General features: G+C 32.7%; 1 protein-coding gene across 2 annotated transcripts in view; it reads right to left on the bottom strand.

Annotated features, from left to right (window-relative positions):
• The window catches only part of LOC135836362 (uncharacterized), a 36075-nt gene that overhangs the window by 8062 nt on the left and 792 nt on the right, over positions 1–27221 (bottom strand). Inside the window, exons 2-11 of one of the 2 annotated variants that reach the window (XM_065351151.1) lie at positions 23610–23671; positions 16428–17542; positions 14342–14581; positions 4539–4623; positions 3041–3573; positions 2702–2860; positions 2463–2595; positions 464–619; positions 288–373; positions 46–186 (exon numbers count right to left, since the gene is read on the bottom strand). In XM_065351151.1, coding sequence (XP_065207223.1) covers positions 46–186; positions 288–373; positions 464–619; positions 2463–2595; positions 2702–2860; positions 3041–3573; positions 4539–4623; positions 14342–14581; positions 16428–17542; positions 23610–23667 — 2706 coding nt within the window. In that variant the 5' untranslated portion in view covers positions 23668–23671. The remainder of the gene's footprint in view (positions 1–45; positions 187–287; positions 374–463; positions 620–2462; positions 2596–2701; positions 2861–3040; positions 3574–4538; positions 4624–14341; positions 14582–16427; positions 17543–23609; positions 23672–27221) is intronic. The other variant, XM_065351152.1, reaches the window with a different exon arrangement.

Genomic DNA, 27221 nt, shown 5'->3' with positions numbered 1-27221 from the left:
ATACTTTTCTAATAATTGTAATTCGTTATTATTAGTCTTTTTCACCTCGTTTTTCTTTTTTTGTTGTTCGGAAGAGTAATTCCAAGGTTGTACTTCGGTCGAACCGAATATTAAGAAGATCAATGCTCCACATATGTAAGTTATGGCAACGATGAGGAATACTTTTTGCCATTGGCCATAAACTTGCTGAAATCAAAAAAAAATTAAGTAGGTGTAGGTAAGTTGTCTAACTACACGCACGGAATAGGCTATAAGTATAAAAATATAAAGGAGTGAATAATAATTACGTTGTGATCAGTCAAATATCCAACCAAAAGTGCTGATACAGCTCCGCTCAAACCGGAGAACATGTTTCCCAAACCGAACACAGTACCTGAAATAATAAAAATAAATTATAATTATTTTTTTAAATTCTAATTCAAATTTTTCATTGTATCATTATTTGATGAATAAATACGGGTACCTGAGAAACTAGGAGCTATATCAAGAGAATTGCCTAAATATCCTCCAACTACAACACCATTTGCAGTCAGTGCTGCGGTAAAAACAAAAATTGAGAATGTTTTATCACTTCCAACGAAAATTTGGAATAACATTAAACATCCTGGTATGAAAACACCTGCAAAGGAAAATCATTCATTAATTTTACATTATTATGCCAAGAAAGTCAAAAGTAAAAGGTAATAAATAATTTAAATTCATAAACGAACTAGGAAACAGAACATCGATGTGATGAGAAAAAAAAAGTAAAAATATTAGAAGGAAAAATTTATGAACAAATTTTAAATTGAAATTTTTTTTTAATTGAGGAGAGAGTAGGAAAAAATCCAAAAATTTGTAAGTAAACTACAGATCAATCAAATAATTTGTCATGGAAACAGTAAAACCTTCCTCAAAAGCACAAAAAAGTATCAAAAGTTGATAAAATTGAGTAAAACTTGGAAAACATCACTTGAAACGTTACGTAAAAAATATTAAATGATTTAAAAACATTTATAAAAAAATAAAACAACAAAAGTTTGCTACTAAATTATCTTTAAATTAAAACAAAATCTCGCAAACGTCGTCTAGATTTTGCAAAATTACCAAAAATTAAGTAATCAAATATCACCAAAAATGAATGAAATTCGTCAAAATTGTATAAAGCATTGCAACAATTGTGAAACAGACGTACTTATCAGTGATTAAAAATTCATAAAGTTCAGTAAAATTTTGGAAAAATTTGTTGAAATGCCGGGAAAATGAATAAGAATTACTAAAAGTTGACCAAGATAACAAAATTTAACAAAATTCTTGCAAAAAATACTTATTCAGAATATCAGAAAAGTTGTTCGAATTTCATCAAAATAATACATAAAAAATTTTTAAAAATGAAAAAACTATAAAATTGGCGTTGAAATCATCTAAAACTACCGAATGCAGATAAAATTTCAATGAAATTAAGCAGAAATGATCAAAAATTGGCGCAAAACATCGTGAAAACTTGTTGAAAAATGACATGCAAACAATTGAACTCTTTGTTAATTAATTAAACGTCATGAAAACATGAATGATTGAATAATATTAGAAATTAACATAACCATGAAAATGATCAAATAAAATGTAAGGTAAATAAGCAATTTTTCAAAATTAAGAAAAGCGATGAAAATTTTTCAAAAAAAAAGTTTTATTTAACATAAGACCACTGGTGAAATTTAAAAAAAAATCATCTTCAATTATTTATCAAAATTTTGAAAAACAAGGAAAAGTGCAAGCTCTAAAAAACGAATCCGGGTTGAAAAATTGGCCCCAATGTTATTTTTTTAAAAAAATCTTATTAAAAACAATTTTTAGCAAAATGTTGAATAAATTAATAGCTTACCTACTTAACATGCGTGTTTTGAAAATCATTAATTTATAAAACGAAGAAAAGATCATTTCAAATTTCACTACACTTTTTAAACTTTCTTCTTCAAACTCAATTTTTATCAAAAATCACAGTTTTGGAAATGCTGAATTGCAGAGAATGATGTGAAAGCGGAAGTCGTGATTATTTCCTCTAAGGGGGGGAGGAGGAGCGAGAAAGATATTGGACAGGCTCGTCTCAAAGTCTAAACAAAACTTATCATGCCCACCAAGTGCTTTTTTTGCTTTGAAAAAAATATCAAAATAATAATTCTAAAAATGTACAACTTTTCTCCTAAAATTCAAGCGTAGGCAAACCAACTTACACAGCTGATGTGGTTAAGATTTCGTTGATATAGAAGGGAACGTAAATTTGAATACATCATGCTCAGAAATTCAAGATTTTTTGGCGGGGAAGCGGGGGGTGTGGATTTAAAACCAAAACTAGTTTTTGAAAAAAAAAATTATATGCTCTTCAAGAGTAATGTTATCGTAAGTTATGCTAAAATACAAATATCACATAAATACTCCTAGGTAATTTTTGCTTTTTAATTTTATCATTGTCATACTGTACCCACCTATAGTGGTTAAAAGTTTACGAACAAAATTCTTCGTAAACCTGGAAGACCTTAATAACTTATCGGCTACAGTTCCACCGATCAAAGCCGCAATATATTTTCCAATATAAGGAAAGCTCGATAAAATTCCATTCTGAAAAAATTGAATCAAAATTAAAATATTTTCAGATTATTACAAGTAGGTGACTAGGATCATGCGACAGAACAATGAAGTAAGTAATAACAAAACTCTATCTTACTTCTTTAATTTCATAATTTAAAATATGATCCATGAAAGTGGGTAACTGATTTGTAATCGTGTTATATCCGAACACACTAGCTCCATGAGTAAGGACAAACGCCCAAACTGGAATAGATGAGATGATATGTAACCAAGGAGCTCTCGCATGACCGCTCTGCTGTTCATGGAAGGGATAAAAAGTAGATAATACTGAAAATTAAGTTGATTATTTACCCCTTAAAATAATAACTATTTGCGTGCCGAGTATACGACTGTGAAGCGCAACTCGACAAACCCATCGCGATTTTCAACTATAGCGTAGGTATAATCGAATGACGACGATGCAAACAATACTAACTTTTTTGGTGGTATTTATATCGCTATTTGAATTATTTGAAGCAGCCACTAAGCTTTTATCGGTAACATTTGAAGTTGATTTTTTAAACGTATCGCCATTCGTGTCAGCAATCGATCCTGTCGAGGATTTATCTCGAGATGTAGCTTTACCATCTGAATTGCCATTGTTGACTTCGCCATTACGAGCGAAAGTGGAATAGTTGCGACATTCGTCTGAAGATTTTTGTTCATTATCGCTAAGACAAGATTCATCGCCCGGATTTACAATCAGTCCTTGGGCTACTTGTTTTTCTTCGTTGTTGTGATTATTGTTAGGGCTTTTGGAAGACTTGAGACCGAGCCTTGATTCGATATACCATCGCTCTTCGGGTGTAATACGAGGGTGCTCGGCTGGTGTCTCGAAAACTACCAGGAACCATAATACGCTCCAAATGAAGCCCAATAAGCCAGTTATGTAGAATACGTATTCCCAGCTGAAAGTGTCGATTATGTAGCCGCATATAGGTAATGTAAAACCGGCTCCTAAAGTTGAACCTGAAAAAATAAAATAAAATGAAAATACATAATTATGTACTTGTACATTTTTAAAAGTTCATAGGTTTTTTTTTTTAAATTTGAAACACTAATTTGAAAAAAAAAACTTTAAAGAGCAAACAGTTCACACAATTTTTTAAAACTTCGAAAAATCATATTTTCCTAATTTTTAAATTGGAAAAAAATCAATAAATAATATAATTTTGAGAAACATTTTACAGTTTTTTTTAAATTTTAAAATACAAAAAGCTTGCAATTTTTCAACTCTAAAATACAAAAAATATTTTTTAAATCCCAAAAAAAAACTCACGTTTTACTTTCATTTGGTTTTAGTACCTATGTTTAGGTATCTCCAATTTAAAACAAAACAAAAATTCGCAAATGCTTTGAAATTTACAACTTCTACAATTTAAAAGAATCCAAAAAGTTCAAAGTTCTTCATTTTATAATACTTTTCATTCTCTATGAAGAGTCAGTTGCATTTTTCTTTTTAGTTTACAACCAAAAAAAATGTTTTCAATAACTGCAGATTTTTCAATTCTAAAATTTTGATGATTTATTTAGGTAAATTTAAGAAAATTCATAACCTACAAAAAATCAAAAATGCAATTTTAAAATGTTCGCAACTTTTTAGGAAATTATAAAAACTTTACAATTTTGTCGAATTTTGAAACTTTGAGAATATTTTTCAAATCAAAAAAGTTCAATTTTCTTAAATTTTAAAGTTTTTGGAACTAAAAAAAGCTTGCAAGTTACTTGAAATTTAAACATGTATTTTTAATTCCAAAAACTTAAAATTGAAGAAAAATGGCCAACATTTTATTTTTATTTTTCACTTCTAAAGATTTATCGATATTGGCTCAAACTTCACTACTTATATTTTTCACTCTTTTCTCTAACTTCCTCAAAATGCAAGAAAGGCATATTATCTAAATTAGGTAGAATGATATATCCACATTACCTACCCATCATATTGGATAAAAATTTGCCCCGTTCATCCATGGGAATCCATTTGCCAGCCAATGGTAATATTGAAGGCCATGTTGGACCCTAGAAAATGAAATCGTATCAGGTTAGTCAGATAAAAGACTACAATACGTTGAGTATTTGCGGTATTGCGGTTAAATATGTATACATGAGAACTCAATTATAACATATAGGTACTTAATACGTAAAACGTATGATAAAAATACATGTACGCGGTTTCGAAATAAAAATCATGAAGTAAATATTTTCGAGAGATGATTTTTACGTAGCTGTATTGTGTATTTCATTATTTTTATTTGTACCTACGTAATCGAACATTTCACATGTCAGTAAGTAGGTAGATAGATATACCTCCTTTTTATGAACGAAGGTATCATCCTCATAACGTCATAAAAATTATTCTATGTGATTTCGGAACATTTTTTCCGATCATAAAATGAGCTGGAGTAATTCAAAATGTCTCTTTTATGTAGTTGGAAATTTTATAACCCTGCAGGTATTTCTTTTCAAACAACTCATTCATAAGTACGTACTTGTGTTGAACTAAGTAAACAAATAATGAAAAATAAAACTTCGATACATTGTAATCTCCTGCAAGTAAGTAATACTTTTTTGCAATTTTGGGAAAATTATTGCTCTAGAAATTGATATTAATCTAAGTGTACTTAATTGATATACTGCAAATTGAGTGGTTTCAATTATCTCAAGAATCACTATACCTATCTACCTACCTACTTACGATTAAAGTAAAATGTCATCCTCTCATTATCTGCCACTCGTAGTTACGAAGATAAGGCAAATAAACATTGAATACATTTTGTTAAATAATAATTACTTTTTAAAAAACTACTATCAAAAAACAAAATATTCAATTCGTGGCTGTTTTTTATACACTAGTGACCTTCCATATGAGAAAATGAGAAAATTTTTTCGATGACGTGTTGAAAAAATTCTGAGTTTTTAATACTTTCCTGGATTTGTGGTCATATTTACAGAACCTATTTACCTAATACACTCTATGAATTAAAGATCAGTAAACAAAAAAATTCTGGACTTAGATCAGCATGATTATGAGGGGGAAAAACGGGCTAGATATCAAAATTATTTTTTTACTTAAAAAAATAAAATTTCTGAATTTTTAATATTTTCCTGGATTTGTGGTCATATTTACAGAACCTATTTACCTAATAAATTCTCTGAATTGAAGATCAGTAAACAAAAAAATTATTCTGAACTTGGATCAACATGATTATGAGGGGGAAAACAGGCTACCTATCAAAATGATTTTTTTATTTTAAAAAAAATCTCAAACTATTTTGAAATAACATTAAAATTTTCATTTTCAATTTCAATAATCACCATAAATCAAAACGATAAAAACTACACTCTGAATGACCACTCATTAAAATGAAAACGAAAGTAGTTTAAGCGGTGTTCACATTGTCAAGATACTTGAATTAATTTACTTGCATTTTAGGTACTTCTTACACTACGGCAGTTGTAAATATAAAATAGTTGACCAATCAAAAGACTATAATCGTGACTAGTAATTACTTTTTTTTTGTAAAAATCAATAAAAATGAATTTTTCCAACTGTTGGCTATAAATTTTATTTCAATTTTTACCCAAATTCAACTTGAAGTCTTGAAATGCTCGGAAAAATCCTAGCATGAGTAAAACTCGCCTAAAATTCAAGTAACTTGAGTAGGTATACTCGACAATGTGAACGCCGCTTTATTCAACTCGTTCAAAAAACAAAATTTGCTGCTACCACTTATATCCGCTAAAATAAAAACAACATACATGAAAACTAACGAATCGAAAAAATTAATTATCAAGCTTGTAAATGCGAATCATTTGTACATATTAAACGCATCATAAAACCTGTTACGATTAAACTATTCGTATTCAAACAGAGAGGTTTTTCTAGTTCAACATAGGCAGACGTACGTATTTCCCCTTCGGATTTAAATTCTGCGAAAAAATTTTAAAATTCGTCGAGCAGTAGTAATTTTTTAATTAATGTTCACCGAGTATTAAATGGACGAATGGTTAAGTAAAGGCCATGAAGACTTGATCGTTTCGATAGTACCTAATATAACGATGTTATTTCGTAAATTTTATAATCATCGTTAAACGCGCATAAATTAAATGGTCGTTTTAATAAATTGCGAATAAATTACTCAACCGAATACCTATCTACCGAATAGTTGCTCTATTTGGACCAAAAAGGGTAGTAAAGGGTGGTAATTTTCACGCTTAGTTAATATAAAAGGATTAATTAAATAATGTAACAAAAAAAAAAAAAAATTACAAACGGAAAAGAAATTTTTAACGGTAGGTATTGGAATTGTACCAATATTCCTGATGATTTCAATTCGCCCACGCAATGAGAAGAATTTCATTCAACGAGAAGATAATACGTGACCTCCAGTTTTGTATTTTTGCCAAATAAAAATGTTTGAACAAAATAATAATAAGTAAGTAATTTAATTTTTCATACAATGTGATGATTTGACAAAATTAATCCGGATATGGATTCTAGTTTGAATTTTTTCCCAACAACTTGAAATGAAATGAAAATTGACGCGAATATGAGCAAACGAGTAGGTATGTTGGTTAAAAAAAAAAAAAAAAAAAATTAAAAATACCTTTCGTTACAATGGAAATGATGTATAAAATTAGATATCGGACTAAATGAATTATTCATTATATTTGAACCAAGTTTAATGACCAAATTATCACTTATGAAGTACTAAGTGTTGAATTCTGTTTACCGTGTTGTTGTAAACGAGAAACGTTAAAATTTAATAATCCGCAATCAGAAAGGAAGAAAAACGCGAAAGGTTATCAAATTTGACTCGATACTCGAATGATTTTCATTTTCGCTAATATGCTACCATTGGTTGTTTTGCACAACAAGGGAATGGTGAATTGCGTAAATGATGCTTAATTATCGATAAGTATGAGTCATTTTAGAAAAGGGAAATAGTCCAGGAAAATTAGACCAAAAAAAGGGGTCATAGGGAAAATTGAGGTAGCAAGCTGAATTTTGGTATACTGGTTCATTTTTGTGTGCTGAACACGAATCCGATGAGTCCCCGCGCGTCCCTGGTGAGCGTTCTCCCCTATTGTGGATCTAAGCCCCCCAAAATCAGTTTTTTGCGATTTTCTCCGCCGCATTGCATTTTAGCGAAAATATGTGAATAGGTAAAATAATCTGCGTCAAATTCCCGATCTAGTGATATATCAACTTTCCTTCTACCCCCAAGGGGGGTGGAGCTAGGACCGTTCAAATGAGAGGGGGTTTCTAAAATGCTATTGACGCTGGGGAGGGGTGAAATTTCCCCCGACAGCGTTCGGGTTGATACTAGCATGGAAGGTGGGTACCATCGAGAAACTTCCACTTGAAAAATTTCAGATCCCCACCCCTTCCCCTTTTTGGGGGACCCCCCCTTTTCTGAAATTTCAATAACACTTTTCTCAGCTCCATTTCAACCGATTTTGAAAATTTTTCTGGAAGTTATGTATAACCTTAGTAGGTATCCCCAAAAAAATTTTAACCCCCTCCCCCCATATTTACCCCTCAAAATGACGTTTTTTTCATTTTTTATGCCTATTAACAGTCAAGATTACGAGGTACAATTTTGGAAACACGTTTTTGGATGTATTTTCGGCCTCCAAACATCATATACTTTTTTTTTAGAAATTTTTGCTTTGGTGCGCCGTGGTGAAAAATTGGAAGAATGTGTTTTGGGGGGTAGGGGGTGAAATGGGAATTTTGAGAAAAATAACTATTAATGAGTAGGGTATCGTTTTCATATGATTCGATACCGCTGAGCACGAATATGACCTCAGATTTTCTGCTACACTCACCTACCCCTCTCCAAAGCCCCTCAGCCCCCCTCAATTTTCACGATTTTCGAAATATAGTTATTTTGATGACATTGGTGTCGTTTTCATATGATTTGATACCGCCGATCACGAATATGGCTTCAGATTTTCTGCTACCCTCACCTACCCCTCTCCAGTGATGAGTTGATTTGGGGTTCACCCCCTCCCCCTCCCCCTTCATAAAATCATTATTTCCATTAGGTACACGAGTGAAAAAAGGGCGATCGTATGTGTTATGAAATAAATTTGTATTATGACTATTACAGATTAACACACTCGACCATTATCCTCCCCCTTTGGTGGATCCCTGCCCCCTGAATGATTTTTTAGTCATATCTCATTCAGTTTTATTGCTATGGGACAATTACATAAGTTCATCGTCATTGTACATAAAATTTCTCGTAGAATGAGCTACAGCACATGGCTCCCCCTCGGAGGGGTGGACCCTTGAATTTTTTCTATGCAGAAATCGTAACAAATCTGTATGTGTATAGATTAAGTGAATCATAAATTAACATTCTTTACTTTTTTTAATAAGTATTTCGTTACCATATTTTTTTCTTGTGATTTTTATGTAGGTAGTCATTGAATTATAAAATACATACTCATACATACTCAAGTTACAGTTATCATGAATAATTATTATGCCACATATGCTCTCAGCATACCTATACAGTCAAGTACACATACAGATTTGTTACGTTTTCTGCGTGGAAAAAAATCAAGGGTCCTCCTCCCTCAAGGGGGAGCCATGTGCTGTAGCTTATTCTACGAGAAATTTTATGTACAATAACAATGAACTTAATTATGTAATTTTCCCATAGCAATGAAACCAACATCATCAAAATAACTTTTATTTCGAAAATCGTGAAAATTGAGGGAGGCTGAGGGGCTCTGGAGAGGGGTAGGTGAGTGTAGCAGAAAATCTGAGGTCATATTCGTGCTCAGCGGTATCGAATCATATGAAAACGACACCAATGTCATCAAAATAACTATATTTCGAAAATCGTGAAAATTGAGGGGGGCTGAGGGGCTCTGGAGAGGGGTAGGTGAGTGTAGCAGAAAATCTGAGGTCATATTCGTGCTCAGCGGTATCGAATCATATGAAAACGACACCAATGTCATCAAAATAACTATATTTCGAAAATCGTGAAAATTGAGGGGGGGCTGAGGGGCTCTGGAGAGGGGTAGGTGAGTGTAGCAGAAAATCTGAGGTCATATTCGTGCTCAGCGGTATCGAATCATATGAAAACGATACCCTACTCATTAATAGTTATTTTTCTCAAAATTCCCATTTCACCCCCTACCCCCCAAAACACATTCTTCCAATTTTTCACCACGGCGCACCAAAGCAAAAATTTCTAAAAAAAAAGTATATGATGTTTGGAGGCCGAAAATACATCCAAAAACGTGTTTCCAAAATTGTACCTCGTAATCTTGACTGTTAATAGGCATAAAAAATGAAAAAAACGTCATTTTGAGGGGTAAATATGGGGGGAGGGGGTTAAAATTTTTTTGGGGATACCTACTAAGGTTATACATAACTTCCAGAAAAATTTTCAAAATCGGTTGAAATGGAGCTGAGAAAAGTGTTATTGAAATTTCAGAAAAGGGGGGGTCCCCCAAAAAGGGGAAGGGGTGGGGATCTGAAATTTTTCAAGTGGAAGTTTCTCGATGGTACCCACCTTCCATGCTAGTATCAACCCGAACGCTGTCGGGGGAAATTTCACCCCTCCCCAGCGTCAATAGCATTTTAGAAACCCCCTCTCATTTGAACGGTCCTAGCTCCACCCCCCTTGGGGGTAGAAGGAAAGTTGATATATCACTAGATCGGGAATTTGACGTAGATTATTTTACCTATTCACATATTTTCGCTAAAATGCAATGCGGCGGAGAAAATCGCAAAAAACTGATTTTGGGGGGCTTAGATCCACAATAGGGGAGAACGCTCACCAGGGACGCGCGGGGACTCATCGGATTCGTGTTCAGCACACAAAAATGAACCAGTATACCAAAATTCAGCTTGCTACCTCAATTTTCCCTATGGAATGTTATTTTTCCTGGACTAAAATGAGCAGCGTAGATCAGTCGACGTACGGAGAGATACGAACTTGATAAAGGATACAAAAAGTACGTATGTTTTTTTACACAGATTCTAATGTATAATCTGGATAATGGATTGTCAAAATCCTGTTTTTTTTGTTTTTTTTTTAAAATATAAAATCAGTTTTTGAAAATCTGGATGTTCTTTTTACCAGATTGTAAACAGATTAAATCCAGATTATTGAAAATCCATAATCTATTGGGATAGTAGATTATGGGAATGAATTTTAGATTTCACTTTATCAGAATTGAACTGACAATCCATCCAGAATACAGATTATGGATTCTTGTAAAATCCGTGTAAAAAAATATACTTATCTAATGTTTCAAAATTTTGCCTCAATTTAAGAGCAGGTCACGCCCTCTTTCCTTAAAGATGCCAATTTTGAAAATACGATAGATGTCTTAAACGAATCCAAATTTATGAAATTCAACTTTCAATTTTAAAGAATTTCAACTTTTTAAAACTCACAGAACTTTTTAAAATCTACATAAATCTAAATTTAATGGTTTTAGAAACTGACAAATTCAGTCTTGATCAATATAGAGCGGGAAAATGACGTAAAAAAGCGAGTTCGAAAAGTAAAAAATTGGCACATCAATTTTTTCTTCGGGAATGTGTTCAGATGGACCCCCTGAACTACCAAAAAAAACCGACCCTCCTACCTCTTGAGCTAATTTTTTTAGGGAGCTAAAACCGGTTGCGATTCACGTTTTTTGCGTTTTACTCCGTAAATATTAGGTTTACGAGAAAAACTACCATGACAAAAAATATTCCCCTTCAAATTCTCGATAATTTGATACTACTCTCAATACCCATCCCTCAAGGGGGGTGCCTAAAAAAAGGGGTGGAAAGAGTAGGTGTTTCAAAAAATGTCAGTCCAATAAATTAATCAAAGTTATCAGTGTTACCACTTAATATTATTCGTTTTCGCTCAATTTTTTTTACAAAGTCTACACACCCAACTACTAATCAAACCACCACTGATTGGTCTTCAACGCTCCCCGGGGGTTGGTGGGGGGGGGTGCTTGATTTTTCAAGTAACACACAACTGAATCATGTATTCGAAAAACGAATCTGGACGTGCGATATATCGAAGAGTATGTTTTCGAGGTCGCTGAATACGAATATGAACTTTTTTTTTTGAGTCCCACCCCTCAAAGCCCCTCTGTGCCCCAAAAAAGGGGTCAAAATTTGGAAAAATCGCGAAAAGTCGAGAGATATATATCGAATGATATGTTTTCGAAGTCGCTCAGTACGAATATGACCTTGACCTTATTTTTTGGGCTCAACCCCGCAAAGCTACTGACTACCCCAAAAAAAAAGGCCAAAATTTTGAAAAATTGTTGGGTGCATGTTTAGACTTTGTAAAAAAAATTGAGCGAAAACGAATAATACAGGGTGTTCCAGAATAACCTTTCACTTTTGTTTTATTAGTAGCTCTGAGAGAAAAATGGTTACGGAAATTTTTTTATAACCAAAATGAAGTAGAAATGTGCCGTTTTTAGACCATATATTTGAGTTTTCATTATAAATTAAGTTTTAAAAATTATTCCACCAAGATGTTTTCCATCATTTTTGACACAATCGACCAAACGTTTTTTAAAATTATTGAACACTTTGTTGAGCATTTCTCTTCTAATCAGTCTTGATTCACGAATAATATTATCTAGGAGCTGTTTCAGAGTCCTAGGATCATCTTGATATACTTTTGACTTGAGGTAACCCCATAAAAAAAAATCACATGCTGAAAAATCAGGGGATCGAGGTGGCCATGAAATTTCTGTGTTCAGCGAAATTATTCGATGACCAAAATGCTCACGCAATAAAGAAATCGTGTCCGTTGCGGAATGACAGGTAGCGCCATCCTGTTGGAACCAAGTAACTCTATACTTGTGTCTGCGTTTCAATTCAGGAATGAGAAACTCGTTTAACATTTTGCGATACCTCTCACCGTTCACCGTTTCATCAAACACATACGGTCCCACTATACCGAATTTAGCCACGCCCATCCAAACAGTCAACTTAGCGGAGTGTAGAGGTTTCTCGTGTATTATCATCGGATTCTCTGTCGACCAGTAGCGCATATTTTGTTTATTCACATCACCGTTTAGATAAAAATGAGCTTCATCAGTAAAGAGTAACGAGTTCAATGGAATCTCACCAGTATCAATTCTTGTAAGCATATCCTCGGCAAATGATTTTCTTCTCACAAAATCAGTTTTTTGTAACTTTTGAATGATTAAAATCTTATATGGATGGAAACTGAGGTCTTCAGATAAAATTCGTTGCAGAGAAGTTGGTTTGATTTTTAAATTTAACGCTCGTTTACGTATTGAAGTGGTAGGGGTAGTCTGTACTGAATGCCTTACTCGGTCCGTTGTTTCTGGCGTTCTTACTGATCTTTTCCGACCTGTAGGCTTATTTTTACAAGCATGAGCGGTTTTCTCGAAGTTTTTTACCCATAATTTCACTGTTGGCCTCGATGGCACTTCACTTTTACCGGTAAGTTTAAAATGTTTGCGGAAGGCACGAATTGCACTAATGTAAGAGTCATTATTTTTGAAAAAGGCCTTTACAATAAAAGCGCGCTGCACAGCCGTCCACTTCTCCATGGTAAAAAATTAATACTGAAACATAATTCGGCATGTGTTGGCTACCTGGAACCGCTTTTACCATTCCCCTAACACCATTTGAACGCAGATCAGTGCTCACCAAAATGTGAAAGGTTATTCTGGAACACCCTGTATTAAGTAGTAACTTTGATTAATTTATTGGACTGACATTTGCCCGGTCTAATATTATGATTGTTCAATGTTCATAAAATATTCACAATAGGGTGGGTTGTTCTTCATTTTTTTTTATGGAAGCTAGCAAAAAATTATGGCAGCCAAATCACCTCAAGAAAACTAGAAAAAAAATCAACTTTGTAGGTTAATTTTCAACCTCTCCAAAAAAAAACAAATTTGAGAATTTTTTAAAATTATAATTAGGTACCTATTATTTTGGTTAACGTGGTCTCTTGATGTACCGACCTACTCCCATCATCACGTTCAAACCATCAGAACAGCTTGTAAAGATCATTTTTCTCAGCTTCAGATGGTAAGTATACTTCATATTATGTACTTGGTTGAAAGTGAATAACTAATTTACATTTATTATTGATAGTGGACATCGAAAAATCATCTGAACAATGAATTGCAACTTCAACTCATGCTTGGTAGGGAGGTTGAGCATTGACTTGAAAATTTGAAATTTTTCCTACGCCTTGTTGAGATCATTTGGCCATAGGTATACCTACCTAATTTTTATCAATCTACAGCAAATTTTTAAAAAAAATGAAAAATGGCCCACTCCAATATTTAGGTACTGCTTAAGTTTAACATAACCACACTGAGATGCCTATCAAAAATGATGATCATATTTACCACCATTATGAGCTCATTTATGAGAAGGTGAACTTCATTAATTCATTTTTTAAAGAGAGCTTTCTTTCTAGGTATCTATTATAATAATGCATTTTTGAAGAAAAAAAAAGTCTGATTTTTAGAATACCCTGTAAATGCATAAATTTTCACAGAAGAATTTCGACATCATTTAGCTTTTTCCTTTAAATCGAACTTCATCTGTTTCTCACGGAAACTGATCGATTCGCAGAAGGTCTCTTGATTACTCCACGCTAATTACTTATTATGTCATAGTTAGATAATCTAAGATGATAGATAGGTAGGTAGGAAAGTTATTACTAATTATACGTATAGACATACGAGTAGAGATACTCACCAAGAACAATCCGAGCATTATTCTGATAATGAGGATCAGTATGAAATGTATTTTAGCACACATCGGTGTCATTAGAGTAACTACTGAAGCTCCCAAAGTAGCATATCCGAAAACTTTCCGCGCACCGATAATCTCAGCCAATCTACCTCCGGGTAATTCGGTTAAAATGTATCCCCAAAAAAAGCTTCCGATCAAGTACCCTTGTTGAGCTTCGCTCCACGTGAATCGTCGTACATTCGGCTATAGAAACAATAAGATGAAAAAATAATCAATTCAATAATCTGGATCAAGTGTATCAAATTAATATTATTCAGTAATCAGTAATCACCAATGTTAGCACAAAAGATCTGAGATCAGCTAGGACCTCACTAGTTATAAGTTCGTCGTACGGTACTATACGATACAGATACTTAAGCCTATACCTATTTTGATAAGCAGTAAAATGTCACAATTTGTCATTGACAATTGACATACTAAATGTAGGTAGGTATGGTGAAAAAATTCGACGATGATTTGAAGCATTGTCTAATCTCATATTGATAAGATAGGTATTAAATTATAAAAATCTAGCACGTTGATAATTTTTGAATGGTTGAATATGCTATGAAAGTTTCAAGGATAATTTAAGCGGATTTCGTATTTAAATGAATGCGTAGGGGGTGCGATGCGATTCGAGAATATGCTACGTATAGATGATAAAAAGTTAAGATGAGTGTTGTTGGACGTGTCGACGAGGATGAGATACGATAGCCACATTATTTTTGGATTTGTCAATGACGCAAGATTACCAACATATTGTACACTTGTGCTATTCTTTCTTGTTGTTTTCATATTTTCTAAACGTTGAAAAAGGAATATAAGTCGCAATTTTTTTAAAATCCTATGCTAAAATTGATAATTTTTGACTGCATAGAAAATGAGGAACTGATTTTTACAAGTTGCATAAAAAATTGCACATTTTTGAGCATGCAAGTAATTTTATAAAGAGTTGTCTCACAAAGCTGAGCTGTAATATTTTAAAGTGGGTTCCTATAAAAAAATTAAAAAAATAAAAAAAAATGCAAGAGAGGTACCGAAATGAAAATTTTATTTTTTGTAATTTTTTAACATTTTTTCACGAATTTAAAAACTTTGAATCTCATTTGGGAAATTAAAGTTATGAGATAGGAATCCAAAATTTTCACTACTCTTTTTGACTTGATGCAATAATTTCATTTCAACTAATTATTCATACAGATAACCTCAATTGTGTGTCATTAAACAATTAAAATAAAAAGTAGGTTTCTAAAAAAAAAAAAAAAAAAAAAAAAAATGTTATTTAATAACAACATATTTTTTAGGTAGTTTGTAATTTTTTAAAAAATTTTAACGAATTTAAAAACTTTGATTCTCATTTGGAAAATTGAAGTTTTGAGAAATTTTCACCACCCTTTTTGACTTGGTGCAACAATTTCATTTTAACCGATTATTTAATTCATACAGATAACCTCAATGACATCGAATAAAATGATCGATTAACCATCTTATGTCTCATTAAACGATTAAAATGATTCATTAACGCACACTTTGATTCATTAGGTAGGTACTTTTAATTTGTATGCACGAAAGAAGAACCCAGCGAGGAAAATGTTTCAAATTGTTCGTCATTTGATACGGTTTAAAGTGAAAGAATTAATAAAAATGGTTTTGAAAAGTTAATACCGTAACGGAACCCAAGGTGTTGGTAGAGTTGGTTTGTTGACCTTGCGTACATTATTTATATTTTTATTTCATTTCATTTCCATATTCTTCCGCTCAGTGCGTTTTGTTTTTCTATGTATATGATTTGTAAGCTCACGCGCGTTTACAATAATCGTAATTTTATCTCGATCGAATAAAATTGAAAATTTTGCGTGTAAATTGGGATCATGTTAATAGATAGCCTACATATCAAAATGGTCTATATAAGAAAGGATGAATTTTATGAAATGATTCATGTCCAATTTTCCAAGGATGTTGAAAATTATAGATCTGATAAAATCGTTTTGAAGTCGATATCCCAAATTTAAAATCAGTCAAGAAAAAACAAGAAAAAACTCGAGCTTACTTTTTGATAACGTTTCCTCTTCTTCTTTTTCGTTCCTTGAGGAGCAGCAGTACTTCCACTAGATTGCAGTTCGTCTTCCAATTTTGCATTTGCCACCTCAGGCAACGCCTTATTCGACCCTCCGGCGAATAAAATGCGAGAACCATTACTATTTTCTTCGCCAAGAATTGAATCATCTAGAGAATTAGCAGCCAAGCCAACTTTTTGGTCAGAAGTATTGGAAACTGGACCACCGTTACTTTGACCAGTACCAGGAGGCGTTTGTAATTCATTTTTAAGATTGGTTTGCTGAACTATGGGTTCATTGAACTGCTGGCTATTGGAAGAATCAGGTGACGATGGGTTGGAATTACTCGATTTCGAGCTACCGTTCAATTGAGATGTTTCAGATGCTGCGGCGCTGAACTGGTTGCCGGAAGATTGAAATCCACTGGATAAATTACTGGTTCCTGAACCACCGCTGGAGGTTTGAAATCCTGCACCTTGGTTTCCTCCGGAACTAGAGCTGAATGATTGAAATCCTACACCTTGGTTTCCTCCCGAACTAGAGCTAAGTGATTTAAATCCACCACCTGGGTTTGCTCCAGAACTAGAACTGAATGATTGAAATCCACCACCTGGATTTGCTCCAGAACCGCTACTAAAGCTTTTAAAGCCTCCGGATGGATTTCCAGCAGAACCACTACCTGAGAACTGGAATCCGTTGGATTGACTAGAGGATTGAAAGGCACCGGGTGAATTCAGGTTCGAACCAGTGTTGAAACTCTGGAACCCTGTGCTCGGTGGTTTATTCTGAGAGGTAGTAGATGGTTTAGGTGCGGCTGCGTTTGTACCGACGAAATTATTTTTTCTGAATTTTCTGGCGTCGTCTTCAGCGTCGTCGTCTTCTTCGTCATCTTCCAAAGCGAGTTCTGCATTCGAAAGACTTCGAGTCAGTCTGGTATGATTATCTGAATCGAAAATGGTTGGTAACGTGGTTGAGATGGTATCATTCGAAGTATCCGGCCTGAAAACCATATCGACGATGGCGAAGTTTAAATTTACCCTTAACATGTAGTTCACCATGAAGCCAAGAAATACCATAATGTTTAGTACTCGTCGACATGTCAGGAAATCTGAAAACAAGAACATTACAAATCATAGTTAGTACATATCTCATAAAAACCAAGTACTTAGGTACCTTTTCGTTCAAAAATTTCCATCTGCGTAGATAAGTAAGATAGATACACCTACGCCCTTGGAATATATACGAGTATAACACTATACCCAAGTACGTCAGTTTACGAGAAGGTACATACGTAAAATGGAGGCGTAAGTCTATCGAAAATTTAATATGAATTAAAAACATCCTTCCTCATAAATTATCTAACGGCGAAGAACAAAAGAGATGGACGAAGAAAAACAAAAGATTTAAAAATGGTTTTCAAAAAACATTCATTTCATGTTCAAAAACATACTAGAGATCATTCATCATTTCGAATCGGCATGTAAATGAAAACTCCAACAACCGTAACAATTGCATGAGTAATTTACAATTTACATTTTGAAATACTTCCTAAGCGGCAATGCACGTTAACGCCAAGTACAATAAAATTATCTAAAACAAAATTTACATAATTTTATTTCGATTTACCTACGTAGGTACTAGGTACCTACTTACCTAATTAATTACACAATACAGTTTGATGTTTTTATTGAAATTTTCCAAGCAGCATCGTAAAATCATAGATATGCTCTAGAACGATTAATCTAGCTGAATGAGTCTGATATCATTGATCGATTGATCGTAAGTATGACGAAATAATATTTCAGTTATTGTGATAGGTTAAGGTACCTACCACTTACCACTTAATATCGAATCTCGAGCAATTAAATGTACCTAATCAAAATGTTTGAAGTAGGTATCCGTATCCACTCGTACTACGTATTCAATTCCAAAAACAGAATGCATTTTAATTTGTGTTCACATAACTAAAGAATAATTTACATCCGTTGATTTAAAGGAGGAATTTTCCAATTTCTTGTAAAGTAGCCAAATATTCAAATCTCAAACTAATTGAAGTTTAAAAAAAAATTTTTCAAGGCTTTAAAGAGAATAAATAGGAAAATTTGAAAAACTCAACTTTTTATGACAAAATGCCAAAGTTTGAAAATTGGTAAAAAATTACAAAGAAGTCCTCTTTTCGTTCACTTTTTAATCAACTAATTTTCAAAATAGTATTTCAAGTTCAACACCTCTGAAAAAGGCGTCAAGCCTCTCAATTCTGGCCAAAATTTTGAGAAAAAAATACAGTAAAATAAGCATGACACATCAATTTTTTCAAAATTTGAAGATGCTGATTGGAAGTTCTAATATTGGTCAACTTTTTCAATTTCATCCATTTATCACCTCCTCCTCCTTAATAAAATACTTTTATACCAACAGAGGGTCGTAGGTACCTATCTAAAATATGAACGAATATTCGAGCTCAATGAAGGAAATCGCAATTTGCGATTTTTTTGGATATAAATATCTGCGTTATCCAGTGCTCAATTACTAGGAAGCCATTGACTCCAAAATCCCAGATTTATGGCCTTAAATTCCCCAATTTTCAATTGCTCAAGTTTATTTTTTGATTTTTGGCAAATTTTTGAAATTTTTGAAATTTTTGGTACCTTGGGTAAAAAAATTGTTTCCCTGACTGAAATTCCGGATCTGGCCATAATAGCAATATTAGTCGATCAGATATTAAACACACACCATTCAGACAGAATTTGAGATGTTGAAGTTCAAAATTCAAAATTCAAATGGTGAGCAGTTCTATACTTACCTATAATAGGTCGAGTTTTTTTTTCAAATTCAACGATCATGCATAAGAAAGAATTACTTTAAGAAAAAAAAAAGTTAGAAAATTCACCAAAAGTCGAAAAATCAACTTCGGCGGCTGGAAATTGGTGATGGGAGTTTTTTGAGGTTTTCTTTCGATCGACCTATCCCATCCTAGTTCAACTCAATCTAAGATTCCGGAATCAAGGGGTTCCCATGTGAGACCATTAGTTATATTTTTGATTATACGTACCTATTATTTTTTAAAAGACTTGTACAAATATGTATAGGTACCTGCGTCATAAAAAAAAAAAAATCAATGCAAAATGAAGTAAACGAAGAGATACACATTCTCATGGTGTATTTTCAATACATGTCTATTAAGCTACAACTGAAGTGGGAAGCGGAGACGAACGAAAAAATTCCGGTTCTTTTTCTTCTTCGCGAATTTTTATTGCTTCGTATTCTTCATGCTCGACTTCTTCGCGATTTTTGAGTTCAAGTTATTAGTAACTACTATAACAAATCTATTCGCAAAAAGAGAAAACCGGAATTTTGGAATTTTGCAGTCCTCAGGTAAAAATATTTATCCTCTCTGGGTCATTTCAGGTTACATCGATCAAAATTTGCATAATGGATCATTAATTTTTTTCCAAGTTTCACGAGTGAGTAGAGGACTAGAGGTCCATAAAATGTTGAAGAATAGTCCTCAAATTTAGTCCTCAATGTTCAATTGTTTCCCTCTTTCTGTCCCCTATCTTCATCATATATCATACAAAAAATGAAATAAAATTAGTGCTCGGTGCTTGGGTAAGTACTTTTTAAGCTGGCATTTGGCTGATATGCTAGTCCATAAAAATAAAATTTTCATTTCATTTCCAAAAAAAAAAACATGTCGCTGAAGAAAAAAAATTGCGCAAAAGAGAAAGTTCACATCTCTCCATTTGCTAACTAGAAGAAACTTAAAGCAATAAGCACTAGGCGACCGATAAATTAATTCTCGACACATGGGATAGTGATATCGTGTTATGGGTAGGCTGATATAAAATGAACACGAAACAACTACTTTGTGACGACTTTCATTATCTGAAATATCCGTTCATCTGTTTATTATTATTTCAAAGCTAATCGAGTGACGAATTTTTATCGTTTTGAATTATCTAACAGACACTGAGTAGAGGAAATTCACAGTTGGTACAAAATTTTTGCGCAGTTTTGCTGTTCATTTATAATTTTCAACTTGTTCTATTTTAATACAGAAGAATAAAGGTAGCTATGCCATATTTACCAACATGAGCTTTTTCAAAAAAATTTTACCAACTGAAATTCTAATAAAAAAAATATCTAAATAAGCAGTTATTTCCTTTTTACTACCTAGCTCAACATTTTTATGATCCTATGCGATGTCATGCTGGGGGAAATTTTCATCAATTTTAATGACACTCCCATTGCTAATTGTTTGATCAAGCCAAAGAATGAATGATCTACTTTTAAGATTAACCCAAAAATACACATCAAATTACGTTAGCCTCTTTATGTCTTTGCTGTTTCTTTTCAATGGAAAATTGCGTCAGTTTCGAGTCAAAAAATTTTAAAAGATAAGAAATTTCACGCAAGTTGAATAAAATTAAGTTGAACATTTTTAATGACTTTGATATGGACGGCAAATGAAAGAAAATAGGTAAACTTCACACGCATAACTCACATTCTGAACACTCAAATGCTATACGCTATATTGTATGTAAATATGCCGCTTTAATAATCTATTGATATTCAACTTGTTTATTAGATAGATACCTAATTAAGTGAGTATTTAAACTAAATAGTAATTAAAATGTTCCAATATATATCTTCTATGTATGTACATACATTTAGTTGATCACTACTTAGAAAACTATCAATTTTTTATGTTTTCATATTTTATCATTTAATCAAGCGGGGCAGAAAGATTACCTAATTGATAAATAAAACGAATTTCATCAAATTTTTGAAAAGGAATGGTTTGAAATCCTGAAAATTATTCTCGCGTCAGCGAATATAATACTTAAGGTGTGAATTGGAAAATAAGTATTTTTCAATATTTTCCCATTTTAAAAACAATTTTGAGCGCATTTTGACTTTTGAGGGAGGGAATCTACCCAGACGATTGAAGAAGTACCTTGTATTTCGACAGCATTTTGTACCCTATAGTCGGGTTCTTTCGGTGGAGATTTTTTTTCTATTGTCTAATTTACCTATCCCAATACCTACTGAACTGAGACATTTGTGGTTTAAAAAACGATATTTAAAAATTTGAATCTCCATTTTGAAAGAAAACGAGTCAATCTTCAAAGTACCTAATAGGTACTCCCAATTTCACAATGTGGAATGAGCGAGGGTTTCTTTCTTTGATCATAATTATTGTTAAATATGCTTGAATTTTTGCAAGAATCTTAATTATTCCCAATGTTTTAATGATTCATGATAGTATTTTGAAGAATTTATTCATTCTGCTTCAGCGCCGCTCATCTCTCATTTCTTTGAAATAAACAGTTTCTAAGTATTGATCGCGCAGTTTCTATGTATTTAATACCCAATAGTGCATCGCAATCAAAATTATGCTGTAAGAATTAAGAAGAAGATAGTGAATGGTGAATTACCCACCTGCTTTGAAAACTGAACACAGTACTAGGTATAGTGCAGTTTTAAATACAATTTTTCAACACCAACAAAAAGTCACTGATTTTTCTCCTTTCTAGTAATTTTTTTTTAAATTTAAATGTTGAGAAAATTTAGCTTTTTTTAACCTGTTCATATGATTTTTTGTAAAAATTAAACAACGTAAAAGAAAGTGATTCCATTTTCTAAAAAATCTTAAAATCAAAATGAAAAAATAATATTTAAATCAACGTTTTTGAATTTTTATTGAATTTCGACCATTTATTCGAATAATTAAAAAATTACCAAAAAAAAAACATATCAACAAGTACATTTGTTATTCAAAAGCTTAAAACTAAAAAATTGTGACCATACTGTGTACTAGGTGGTTAGGTTAGGTACCTTCTCCCCTCAGAAAACCTCATCCCAATAAATCATTCCTTCAAGCGTTATCCAAGTAAGTATTTATTCTTATAACGGATTTAAAAGTTGCTCTTTTAGGTACTACCTCACCTATAACTTTCATCTGAATTTTTTTTCACGTCCTCATTTTCGAGAAGACATTGTAAACAGACTGATTACCATTAAACCAGTTCTAAGAATTCAATGACCCGTTAAAACTGCCTCAGGAGATATTGTTTTTCTAATTAACGTATATCAAATACAAATAAAATACCTAGGTATCAACATTGAATATGTTACGCAGGTAAAAATTGTCATTTGAATTTTAATGTTCCTAGAAAAAGTACCTAAGGTGCCTAAGTTTTGAAAATTATCAAACATCATATTTAATTAATTGGCTCAAAAATTGTTGGCAATGATATTGAAACATCCATTATTATCGAAAGAAAACTAAATACTGTACAGTTCTCGTCACTAACCTGGGACAATATCGATAAATATCTCACCATTTTAAAAAGCACAAGTAGTAGGTACAAAATGCATATTTAACATGACATAAAATAAAATATACCTACTTAAGAAAAGTATACTCGTAAAAATCATGAAGGAATATCAATTCCACATAAACCTTCAACTTATTTCTCAAGTTTTAACAAATACCTACTCAAGTTTAATAATCCTACCCAGCTTTTCATCAATTAAATTTTCCAACGTTTTCTTCCTAATGACTTATCACGACAATGTATGAATTATCGAAAAGTATTACGTAAAAATTGATGACGTACATACGATGTTATACCCCCGTACGACATACATATAAGTACAAGTACATGAGAGTATATATGGTCATGTACAACACACGAATACAAGAATGCAAAAATTCTTACGTTTGAATTTACACACCGAAAAGTCGACTACTTTCGAAATGCAAATAAGAATCAATTTGAACGACCTTCACCATGAACGGTGTTCACGATGACCTATTCGTATGCATAAAGTAGCCGACCGGGACCGCGGCGGCAGTCAGGCATCGGATAACGTGTAATTTTACACCGTATATCGAATGTATTTTGGAAATAATTACTTAAATTTTCGCCTCACCGCCTGCATGACTAGAAGCCAAATTTTATTAGAGTCTTGCTCTGGATTCTGTCCAAAAATTATGTTGACGATTAATGTACCTACCTACTCGTGTAACGAATGACTCGTGTATTTGAATACAAAAAAAAGGGGAAAAAGATAGGTAGGTAGGTAATTCTGTATACATAAGTAGGTTTTTGGAACTCGATAGATAGGTAATCTAGGTATATTGGGTAGGTGGTAGATCCAATACTTACTATCAAGAAAGTTTTTTGGTCTGGTGGTCACGGGCGGACTCTTCTCCTTTACATCCATCCTGCTGAAAAAAAATTAAACGAGAAAAATTATTCGACGGTTTGCATGTGTATTTTTTCATTTCAACGAAACATTGACAGGAAATATCAATTTGCGTTAATAAAATCATACAGGTAATTAAAATAGATATGAATAGAATCACTTTATCGTACATTTACCTACGCGATATTTATTTAAATAACCGATTCCTGATTTTCACAATTTACTCACATGTAAAAAGTCGAAACAAAAGATAGGAAATGACCAGGGCTCGGATTTTTATGCTGGAGCATATTTTTGTATGCATAGAAGATAGGGAATTTTTCAATTATCTTCACGATTCATGAAATTTCAAATAAAATGAGCCTAATTCGTTAGAGCATATTTTGGCATATTTGACCATAAAAGCATATAAAAGCATATTTCGGCATTTTTTAGGGAATATTTCGCGTTTTTAGAGCATATTTTACGTTTTTGGCGGTTTTTAGGGAATATTTTGATCAATTTCAAATTTTTGCATCATATTGGACATTGGTATTTGGCTATTTTTCATTTTTTTTCTCACAAAATTTGCAATAGCTCGCTCATACCCACTTAATTTTTTTATTTAAGTATTTTAGTTGTTTTTCATTCCTTTAATAATTCGTAATTTTAAAACGCTCTATTTTGCATTTTGTTCGTGAATTCTTGGTATTACACAACAATATTGGTAAAGTTGTATAGGAATTGATTTTCCCTGCAAAACAATACCCATATCGTTAGGGAATATTTTTACTTTTTAGAGCATATTTTGGCATTTTTTAGGGAATATTTAAGCGCATATTTTGGGTTTTTTAGGGAAAGAATATCCGAGCCCTGGAAATGACAAACGTGTAGTAACTGATTGATGATCAATCAGAATACTCATAGCAATACCTATCTACCCATGCACCGATTTCAACAATACAAACTGACAGAATAATCTTCGACCCTGATACGTAAAAAATAGAAAAAGCATCCAAAAACACACCATCAACAGAAACATTTCAACTTGGTTTTTACTTTAATTTTCGACCTTCCACAACCACATCGACCAACAACAATTTCTAGAGCTGTTTTGGAGCCTTCAAAAAATGTTTGATTCGGCAGCAATCAACAAAATATAAAAAATAGCCCAAAGGAAACTCTATTTCTGCAAACCTGATAAAATCGTTTCTGTGACTGCTTTGATCGATTTTATTTTGGAAATGTTTTACAAAATCCATTTTGTCTGTTGAAATTTTGTATCCGTATTTATAATGAATAATGATCACTTTTGGAAGAAAAAATAAGACATTCGTTTTTCTTTTTCTCAACAGCATCAAACTTACAAAAATTCGCTGGAAGCTCCAAAATGACTTGAACCCACCTGAAAGTCGTCTTTAGAGGGTGTTAAAATTAAAGTGCACAATAAATTTTGGCTTTCTATCTCCATTTGATGAAATTTTGGGGAAATTTCAAGTTTCAAAAATCTACTGGAGGCTCCAGTAATTTTCGAAAAGTCGCTGGAGGCTCCAAAACGACTTGAAATCCACCTGCAGTCGACTTCGTAGCGTATTGAAATTAGTTTGCAGAATAAATTTTGGCTTTCCAACTCCATTTGATGAAATTTTGTGGGAATTCCGAGTTTAAAAAATCTGCTGGAGGCTCCAGAACTGCTCAAAACGGTTTGAAACCGTTTTCAATCGATTTGGCAGGTCGAAAATAGGCTATATTCCAAATTTCAACTTTTTGAGTCAATTTGGTAAAATTTTGATTTTTTCCAAATTTTTGGCCAAAATTTGATTTTTGAAAATTCATCAAAAATCGAAAAAGGCACTTTAGCACTTGAAATTTTGACACATGATGTCAATTCACCGCAGCTTCCCTATAACAAGGGAAGCTGCGGTGAATTGACTTTAAAAGGGCCCCAAATTTGGGGAAGGGGGTACAAAATTAATGATCATGAAAAATTTTGGGGAAATATCTTTTTCTCAATTTCATTTTATGTAACTTCAAAACAATTTTTTGAAATTTTTGAGAAATACAATTACGAATTCAATAAAATTCTTACTTTTTCTATAGAAAATGAGTCAAATCTTAATTTTTGAAAATTCCACCAAAAATCAAAATCCTTCTTTTCTATGGTAGGTATTTCTAATGAAATTCCAAAAAATGTTTCGTGCAGATTAACTAATTCTTGCTAGGACAACTGCAGCAAAACCTTTGAATCCGAATGAAATTTTCAGGATCTAATCAGCGAGTTCCAATAATCTACCAAACGCTGCTAGTACCACCTATCAGCAAAAAAATTCCATGTTCCGAGTTTTCAAATTTTTTCAAATTAATTTTCAGAAAACCTGCAAGATTAAAACCAAACTTGATTTTCACAGACCACCACCCTCCTCGCCAATCACTCTTTTTTTGACTTTATCAGCCCTGAAAAATGCATTTAGGAGGGCAAAGATGAAATTACGAGAATAGGTATGTCTCCGTTACAAGAACATAGAATCTATCTACTATGAAGGATGGATGAAGAACAGAAATTCATCTAAAAGTAGTTATTAGACCTCTTTTGCAAATGAAGTTGGATTGGGATAATCGAATTTCAATATAAATGTAAATATTAAATATCCCCCCCCCCACTCGTCTCTCTCCACCATCGCTAGAAATACACCATTGTTTTAATAAACGAAAGCTCCTCATACCAACTCAAAAAGCATTACATAAAAGAACAAAATTTTTAAATTGAAAAAAATGATTTTTTTTCGGATTCGTATTACCAAGTTCTCACGTTCTTGTAAACTTGTCATGCAAAAAATGAATTTTTTTATACCTTAAAATTCACTACTTAGGTACCTAATCTCAAAATTAGACGATCAGCTGAGCAGGATTATGTTCCTCACACATGAATTAGGATCGTTAATTTCTCCATGTTCTCCAGAAAATAATTTTCTCAGGTCATCAATCACCTTAAGCTCGCACGAGTGACATGAAAAATGTTTCGAAAATATGAAGGTATCGCCATATGCAGTGTTAATATTTGATAAAGTAACTTTTCACAAAAGAAGGAAATTTTTATCCCAAATCAACATTGCTTCGAAAGTATAAATACAATAAAAGCACGTTCGTTGGTTCGTTTCGTTCAGTTCGCCGATATAAAACGTGATACATTCGAGGTAGGTATCTTGATCGTTTTTTCCATCATAAAAGCACACACATTTACGACGATGAGAAAATTTTGAACGTCCATTTTTTGATTACCAAAGTAGGTAAAGATACGTAGTACTTACGCGATTAAAGGAGGAGAATAAAAGTAATGAATTCAAATTCTAAAACAGCTATGAATTCGAATAGAGGAAGGTTAATAGTCTTTACCTACGTAGAAATAATTTATATGTTATTAAACAAAAAACTGAAATTATTACGTTTTTTTATTTCACTGGCACATTTGTGTAAACATTGCATATTATCATAGAGGTTATGGGTACATTATTATAGGTACCGTGTTATCACAAAAAAAATTTTCCATCGTGTTAGAGGTATCCTTCGATGTAATTGAACACCATAAAGGTAGG

The sequence above is a fragment of the Planococcus citri genome, chromosome 2 (assembly GCF_950023065.1).
Source record: "Planococcus citri chromosome 2, ihPlaCitr1.1, whole genome shotgun sequence".
Lineage (NCBI taxonomy): Eukaryota > Metazoa > Arthropoda > Insecta > Hemiptera > Pseudococcidae > Planococcus > Planococcus citri.
Note: the sequence above shows the minus strand (reverse complement) of the source record. Positions and strands in the feature narration are given on the sequence as shown.